The sequence below is a fragment of the Diabrotica undecimpunctata genome, chromosome 7, assembly GCF_040954645.1.
Source record: "Diabrotica undecimpunctata isolate CICGRU chromosome 7, icDiaUnde3, whole genome shotgun sequence".
Taxonomy (NCBI): Eukaryota; Metazoa; Arthropoda; class Insecta; order Coleoptera; family Chrysomelidae; genus Diabrotica; species Diabrotica undecimpunctata.
In genome coordinates, this window is record NC_092809.1 from 288,613 (window position 1) to 297,222 (window position 8,610).

General features: G+C 34.0%; 1 protein-coding gene across 1 annotated transcript; it reads left to right on the top strand.

The window, feature by feature from the left end:
- Positions 1-1,187: 1,187 nt before the first annotated feature.
- On the top strand, positions 1,188-8,106 carry LOC140444896 (B1 protein-like). Its single transcript, XM_072536579.1, has 2 exons — positions 1,188-1,293; positions 7,679-8,106. Exons 1-2 carry the CDS (start codon positions 1,246-1,248, stop codon positions 8,069-8,071), a joined length of 441 nt encoding a protein of 146 aa, XP_072392680.1. The 5' UTR covers positions 1,188-1,245; the 3' UTR covers positions 8,072-8,106.
- The last annotated feature ends 504 nt before the right edge of the window (positions 8,107-8,610 follow it).

The following is an 8,610-nucleotide window of genomic DNA, read 5'->3' on the forward strand; positions in this document are numbered from 1 at the left end:
TTGTAAAGTATGTAGTTTATTTGGTTCTTAGTTTTCTTGTCTGGGCTGATCCATGTCCATTTATGTTGTTTAGATTTTTTAAAGAAAGTGTTGAGACAAAATAAATTTTCGTTGTTTAAGTAGTTACACAACATCTCACCCCTTTCGTTCCTGTTGTCCAGCCCAAAGCGACTGATATATTGTGTGTCGCCCTCTTCTTTTGTTCCAATTTTGCATTAAAATCTCCTGTGATTATTATGAAATGTGATTTTTCTTGGTTCTTGCTGTTGTCACATCCTCATAAAATGTATCAGCTTTTTCGTCTGTTGAGTTTCCTGTCGGTGCATATCCATGTATTATTTGTAAGCTATATTGGCTGCTCAAAGCGATGGCAAGATATATCACTCTGTTTGAATCAGCACAGAACTTCGTTTTTTATAGGGAGCTCGTTTGTTTATCAGGAACGCTACACCGCCTATGTAATGATTTTCTACGGAGTTTTTCTGGTATAACTGGTGACCAGATTTTAAGATGGTACATGCTTCTCCTGGTAAGCGAGTTTCGCACAGTCCAAATATGTCCCATTTGATATTTGAGAGCTCTTGTTCTAGTTCGTCAAGGTGTTCTTAGGTCCTCACAGTTCTTATATTGTAAGTGGCTATACGAAGCAATGATGGGTAGTTTTTCTTATTAGATTCAGTCAAATATTTGCCTCTCCCAGAATCCATGAGGCTAACTGATTGCTCAGTGTGAGATTCTGAGTGTGTAACTCTACTCACCTGAGGTAATTTCGTATTGATACTCGACATCTTCAACTTGGCAGGTTTTAGCATATTTAAAAACCACGCTTGCCGAGCGGGTTCGCGAGTGATTCTATACCATCCCTAAAATCAGGGGATTGCCACTTCCACCATCCACGCTGTACTGAAGGTATTCTTCTCCGCCGTGGCTGCCGTTGTGGACTTCATCCGTGACCTTGGATAAGGGACTCTAAGCAGGTACTAGTTTCCTGGGTCAGGAAATCTATGAAATCTGCGGAGGGCAGGGATCGATTTATTTTCCCTGATAGTATCCAGAGAAGTTCCTACCCGCTACTCCCAATATATACCTCATCGCAATTCGAGCAGGGAATTTATATATGACATAGATCCGACCCTGATTAAATTGCTACAAAATATTTCTGAATAATATATATAAGCAAGGAAGCAAAAGATTTTATTATATAATATTACTGACTGCTTTTAGTTTAAATTAACAAAAATCATCATGAAGTTCTTGGTTTTGAGTTTAGTCTTTGGTGTTTCCTTTGTATATGTAAGTATTTATTCAGTAAATTATCCTTAGGTATCTTTAATTCTTAAAGGTATCTTTAATTATCATGTTATATTTTTAATGTATATGTAATGTTATATTTTTAATAAATTAAAATTTTTTTAAATATTTTATTTAAACTTATATATTCTGAAGAGCTAAACATCACTTAGGTATACTCCCTTTATAACGAACACGGTTATTACGAGGTTTCGCTTATAACGAGGTACATTAGATGTCCCGTGAAATTTCTATTGAACTATAACCCTTTATAGCGAGGTAAATTTGCTTATAACGAGAGCAAATAAGATTGAAAAACGTGTTTTTTACGTTTTGGCCCGGCCGTAGCTATAAATAAATACCCTTTTCAACTGCGGGCCGCCCGCAATAAACTTCTTACAATTTATGATTCTTAGTCGGAAATGTAAAATTTATGATTCACAAGTGTCATTGTATTGGGTTGACCATTCACACCTAATAATATGGGTCCTAGTAGACAAGATGTGGAAAGTGTTTTCTATATATAATTATAATATAATATAATAATATATAATTCTATAAATACTATACTATACTATACTATACTATACTATACTATACTACACTATACTATACTATACTATACTATACTATACTATACTATACTATAGCATACTATACTATACTATACTGTACAATATACTTACTTATTGCTAATACGATATTTCCTTTTCACTGCCACCGTATCAGATTGAATTGTTTAATATCTTGTATTCCCTTGGATATTGTAGTCTAGTAATTTTTTTGCAACTTAATCATAAAGAATTTATGAAAATATTTTTATTGACTTTTTCCTAGTTTTTTAGTTTATATCATCGTTTCATTTTAATTTATTTGTAACTTAATTATTTATCAAATTGATTAATTACTTTTAATGATAATCTCTTTGCTAATTTTTTTACTGTGTTATATTTTACATTTACAAATATATTTATGTTTAACGATGGAACAAATTTTTACACTGATTTTAATTTCCACAGAATATAATCGTAGACAAGTTGTTATGGGTTGTTAAAACATCGAATAAATTTGTTGTTTTTCACTTTACTTCTTTTTCAAGTAGCGCTCCTATCGGAGAATGGAAATCATTCTGGCAATTATACTTTTGTTGGTTACGCGCCTGAATAGTTCAATTGAACTGCATCCAAACCATTTTACGTGTTCCTACGCTTCTTCTGCCTTTGATTTTACCCTGCATTATATTCTTTTCACCTTTCATGATGTGCCCCAAGTATTCCAATTTCTTGATTTTTATGGAATTTAAAACTTCGCATTGTTTTCCTAGTTGTTCGAGAACTTGTTTGTTTGTTTTGCGATCCATCCATGATACTTTCAAAATACGTCGGTAACACCACATTTCGAATGCTTCTAGATTTTTAATGGATTTTTTAAGTGTCCAAGCTTCAACCCCATACAAAAGGTAGAGAAAATATAACAGCGAAGCATTTTTATTTGGAGCGATATATTGATATCGCGATATGCGCCATTTTATTTCTTTTGTCTGATCAGTATCTTCTGTGATCCATGCTCCAAGGTATTTGTACCAATAGATTCAGTATTCACAATTTTGAGTAATTCGATAGGAACTTCATCAGGCCCGGGAGATTTACCACCTTTAGCTTGTTTCATTGCATATTAAATTTCTTCTCGTATAACGGCAGGCCCAGTATCATCCTTAAATTCTTTTGGTGCTTCTGTTCTCTCTTTGTCTTCAAAAATTTGTGCTATATATTGTGTCCATCTCTGCATTTTTTTGTTTATATCTGTTATAAGTGCACCACTTTCATCTCTTAGTTGCCTAGTTTGAAGTGTTTTTCTCATTCCTGTTAATTCTCTAATTCTTTTATGCATGATAAAAAAGTCATATTTTTTCTCAATTTCTTCTAGTTCTTGGCATTGCTCATGTAACATTCTCTCCTTAGCTTCTTTTATTTTAACATTCTCTTTTTAATTAATTGATTAGTTTCATTATATTTAATTGGATTTTTTGTTTTGAATGATTTTATCACTTTACAAAGAGTGCCAAATAGCATTTTGAGATTAAATTCACCTCCTAACTCATAGAAATAAACGAAAATGTTTGCCAGTTTTTTTTTGGGACCACCGAAAAAATCTTGCCCTTTCAGAACTCAATCTGCTACTTACTGCTACACTTTCGCATTAGCGATGTGAAAATTCTACATGACTACAACAATGAAACCGACTCCTCTCGTTGTCCATTGAAGAATCTTCTTATCACCCCAATCATTCTCTTTTACTGCTCACTAATCCGATGGCAAAAACAGATAACGAATGACGATAACGAATTTTAAGAAAATCCAGACTGCTTTGGCAGCGGGCTCACCGAGCAGAGATATTATTCTCCCAAATCGGTATAAACATAAATGGAAAGATTCCTGTTTATTTGATGCGCAAAATATCCAAGCGAAATCAAGATCAAAAGAAATGGCAATTTCTGTTATTATAAACAGACTAAAAATGTTTATATTATCAATATCCGAGACGCAAACATATTAGAAATATTTTTCGGTGTTTTATTATAAACGGGGTAAAACAGAAATGTTACAACCCAGCTTTAAAATTCGACTGCTGAACATATTCCTCTTCCTCCAAACCTGGAGATGGGCGATGTTTCCAACCCCGCCTATCTTGCGCCACTCTTATTCTTATTGCACCAATCTCATGTTTTATTAGGTTGTTAATAATATATTCCGTATTTGAATTATTTTTCAACATTTGTTAACGTGTCAACGTTAGTGTCAATATCAACATCTAATTCGCACATTCGTTTTTCGACCTTCCTGCCCTGTTAATATCGTAACCTCATCAATAGCAGTGTTTAGTAGACGCTTTACAACTTCTGTTTTAAAAGTTACATTATAACGTGCCACATAACGCTTTGCTTGTGCCCAGATTAGCTCAATCGGATTCAATTCGCAGTGATAAGATGGAAGTCTTACAACAGTAACACCACTAGCCCGGGTCATTCTATCCACTACGATAATCGATATGATTAGGACGATGTTGTTTGATTAAACACATCAACTCTACCTTAACTGCATTCTCATAATACGGAATATTTTTTTTTTAGAATCATTCTTGCATTTCAGCTTTTCAGCTGCTTTAATGGTATGATGCATTGTTCATATCGATCACGCAGTTATCTTCAACACGTTGCAGAACATATTGAAACCTATTTGCAATTATGTCCTTATGCCAATCAGAGGTTTTTTTTGATAAAAACATCAAAGAATCAAACCTAATTTCTTGTCTTTCTCTTCCCTGACATATTTTTGTAAGAACATGTCGTCTTTGGTAGGTGATGTTTTGAACGTTTTAACAACTTTTCGTATTTTCATGAGTAGATCGCTGTAACGGGAATCAATTCAACAAGACTCACCGATGTTGATTCGATTGTTACTGCCAATCCTTCATTCATCTCTGTCTCCATATCTTCATTTTCGTCTTCTCATTCATCAGTGTCGTCTATTGCTGCTTATTCTACTTCTCTTTGAGGATTCTTTTTATATAGCACGTATACTCCAGCCAAATGAAGGCTGTAGTAGACGTGCTGTATAAGTAGACAAAATATATAGCACAGTTGTTGATAGCCAGGCATGAGCTTGCCAACTTTCACCATAACGGATGCGCCGTCGGTTGTGATACCAATGGTGTCGGATTCAACCATTAAACCAAAAATTGTCAACCGTTCTGCCACTAATTCAATGCAATGTTCGGCAGTGCACGAGCCGTGAATTCTGATCAAACTAGATTAAATTGTTCTGCTTAGTACAAATTGAGATTTATGTATCTGTGATTTTTTCGGGAGGTCCACACGTCGAACCTCAAAGAAAATCTTTGTCCTTTTTATTTTAAATTAGTAAATTCTTTTATAAGATTTGCTTGGACTTTCTCTGCATACCTCTAAATTATCGCTCTTATAGTGTTCGGAGAAGTTGGTAATTGGAATCCACTTTTTGCGAATAATCGTCTCAAGTCGGGTGAGATACAAAATGAACTCAAGCTAAAACCATCTTTGCAAACCATCGTAGTAACCATACCTTCCATAGAATTTTCTCTTTCAAAGTAGGAATCAATAGTCTTTTTCGACATTTTGCTCGGAACTACTTCCTGATTATCATTTTTTGACGAGGTTGCTTTGGGGGCATTGGGAGCTGGTATAATTGTGCTGGAACTTGAAGAAGAGATGTTGTGTATCTTTTTCAGATGTCCTTTTAAGCCTATTGTTGAGCCGTTGCTAATCAACAATTTTTTGAGCATAAAGAGCATCTTGCACTTCATCCAGTTCTGTGAAAAAGTCCGACAATTTTTTTTATCATCTTCAAGAGACATTTTAATTAATATTGGAGTAACTGGAGCAGCATTAAATCTGAAAAGAAAAAAAAACGTCTGTGAAATAAGGTATAACTCGTCCAGATAAAGAAACAAACTGTAAATGGCAACGGCTATCTGAACGTGAGTGTGAATGAGAAACCAAAAACGCTTGATATATGTGTGAGCTTTAGTCTTAGTGTGAGCGAAAAAACATGACCACCGGCAGCCCTTTATAGACTGTTTCTTTATCTGGACGAGTTATATTTGTTGAATTTTTGATTAAAAAAAAACTAAAAATTAAAGGGTTACATAGGTCATGAGGGTATAAAAAAACGACTTTTTAAAAAAATTATATCTCAAAAACTAAAAATTATTTTTATTTGTAATTAAGACATATAAAAGTACATTACTTGGAGTACTCTGAAAAAAGAATTTCAGCCAAAATTATTAATTTTTGTTAATTTCGCAGTAATTTTTTGCCAACAGCGTCATCTAGCTTCATCTGAAGTCAAAAAATTAAAAAATTTCTTGTAGTTTGTACTTCTGGCTAGTGAATAAACGAAGGAATTTTCATTAGGTCAAATCGTTTTTGTTTTCTATAAAAAAAATACTTTGAAAATGGTCAAATTTGAAAAAATGAGTAAAATGTGTTTAAACTTATGTAGAACCTTCAAATTTCGTTTTTTCTTTAATTGCCTCATGTGTTCACTAGCCAGAGCTATAAACTACAGGAAAATTTTTGACTTTTTGATTTTAGATGAAGCTAGACCTAGATATCATGTCCACCGCAAGAAAAAAGGCTGTTGGCGAAAAATTGCTGGGAAATGGGAAAAAATAAATATTTTTGTAAAAGATCGCACTCGCACTGTGATAAGATCGGTGTTGATAGTTAAAAAGGAAGTGTTTACTATTGACTGGCGGTCCTTATTCAATTAACTTACCTAAATCATCAAGTGATGTTCTTATCATAAATTATACTAAATTATAAGATATTTAGTCAAATTACTTACCATTCAGTTTCCAAACAACACACACGGCAGTACAGCAGATTGAGAGAGGCACTTATTAGGCGTGAAAACACTTTTACTGGCGAGAGCAGAAAGTCAACTAAAAATTAGACAAATAGAAGAGGTCTAAGAGTAAGTTGCAGTTCAATCGCACTTGTGGCACGTCCTACCTGCTAGCGCGATAGAATGGCAAGTTGCCGACTCACGGCTTTGAATAAAGAGGCTAATGAAGACATCAAGTAACTTATTTCGAATTTGACACGTTTGCGGATCCGCGCTGCTGGATCCAGCATGGTTTGCTGGATCCAGCATATAAAAAAACGCTGGATCCAGCTTAAGTGCTGGATGCTGGATCCAGCAATTGCAATTTATAATTACGATAGAAAAACAATACTGGTCACGCTCATAAGCCATTTCACTTATGATTTGCCAGACTTTAACATATCCAGAAAAGGAAATGAATTGTTGTTTTATTTTTTTATGGTGACTTTGATTTCATATCATCATCATATCATCATTGACACACCATCTACATATCTCTACCACACTATGGGTTATTTGTCCTGTTTGTGAACGACTTAAAAGAACTGATTCGTTAAAAATAATCAGACTGCCCATGTCTAGGGCAAATTGACGCGTACATTTTCTTTGATGTCGTTCAGAAACCGACTACTGACCGGATAGCATTCGTGCGGGTTAACTTTATGTGGGCACACGTACAGATCTGAGCATTTTTGCCCACACAGCGTTCGTGCGAATAAATTTGCTCAAGTCAGTACGCGCCTTTATAAATCACAAAATTAGAAGCTGTTATTGTTTTTACATTATATTCTCTCCACGAGTTTATTTATCTAAATAAAAGATTATAAAATTGCTTTTAACATTAAAATTAGTACTGAAAATTCTGATATCGTGTTTATGTCAACAAAAAATGATAGGTCATAAATTCCGATACATGACGTATTTGCTTATTTCCTTCTATTTTACAAATAATTGTATGTTTTTAGGCCGATATAATTTCCGAAAAATTTGAGAACTTTGAAAGCTACCACAAGGAATGCCTTCCTAAATCCGGAGTTAACCCCGAATTGTTTCAAAAGGCAAGACAAGGTGATTTCGTCGACGACGAAAAGTTAAAAGAGCATATCTTCTGTATTTCCAAGTTATTCGGTTTCCAAAATGAAGCCGGCGATATCCAAAAGGACGTTCTCCAAGCCAAACTAGACACTGCCTTTAAATACTCAATATTAACCGATATAGCAGTCTACATTTGTGATGATCATTTCATACTTAGATTTTATAACAAACAACTTAGCGGACCCGAAAGGGCATTTGAAACCCTAAAATGCATTAAGAAACATCACCCACACTCACTAAATGATGATGTTTTTGATGTTTAAATATTGACTATTGTAAAAATATATTTTTGAAGGAACACGTTTGTTTCTTTATTCCCGTATTTTTCCATCAACCATATACTGAATCTGTTGTTAATCTGCTTGGCGTAGAGCCAAACTAAAGTTTCTTTTCAGACGAAAATCTGCGTAGGTGGGGATGGTCAGAGGGAATACACAACTCAGGCTGCAGGTTTCCCCTTCTACACAGAGGAATGTGGTATAGTAAATCTACAGTAGTAATAAAAATACAAATATTTCTATTCTAATGGGGATTTTGAACTTAAGTGGAATTTTAGGTTAATAAGAATTATTTACGGGAAATATTTAAGATATTCTAGAGAGCTGTTATAAAATGAAAGTCAATTTTTAACTGTACATAAACTATTCTTTTACAAAGCCCTTATACATATACATGAAAAGAAGATAATATTAAACTTTAACAATCATACCCATCAAACTTGATATTTAAGGAATAATGCAATTGTACATAAATGTAATAAATCCACACTCCAGAGATATGTTGGTTACATAGGGCCCAAATA

What these genes read in the sequence shown, in the direction of transcription:
- LOC140444896 (XM_072536579.1), top strand. Translation starts at nt 1,246, where the DNA reads ATGAAGTTCTTGGTTTTGAGTTTAGTCTTTGGTGTTTCCTTTGTATAT. An exon ending in TTGGTGTTTCCTTTGTATAT is followed by an intron (nt 1,294 to 7,678) that starts GTAAGTATTTAT and finishes GTATGTTTTTAG; the next exon opens with GCCGATATAATTTCCGAAAA.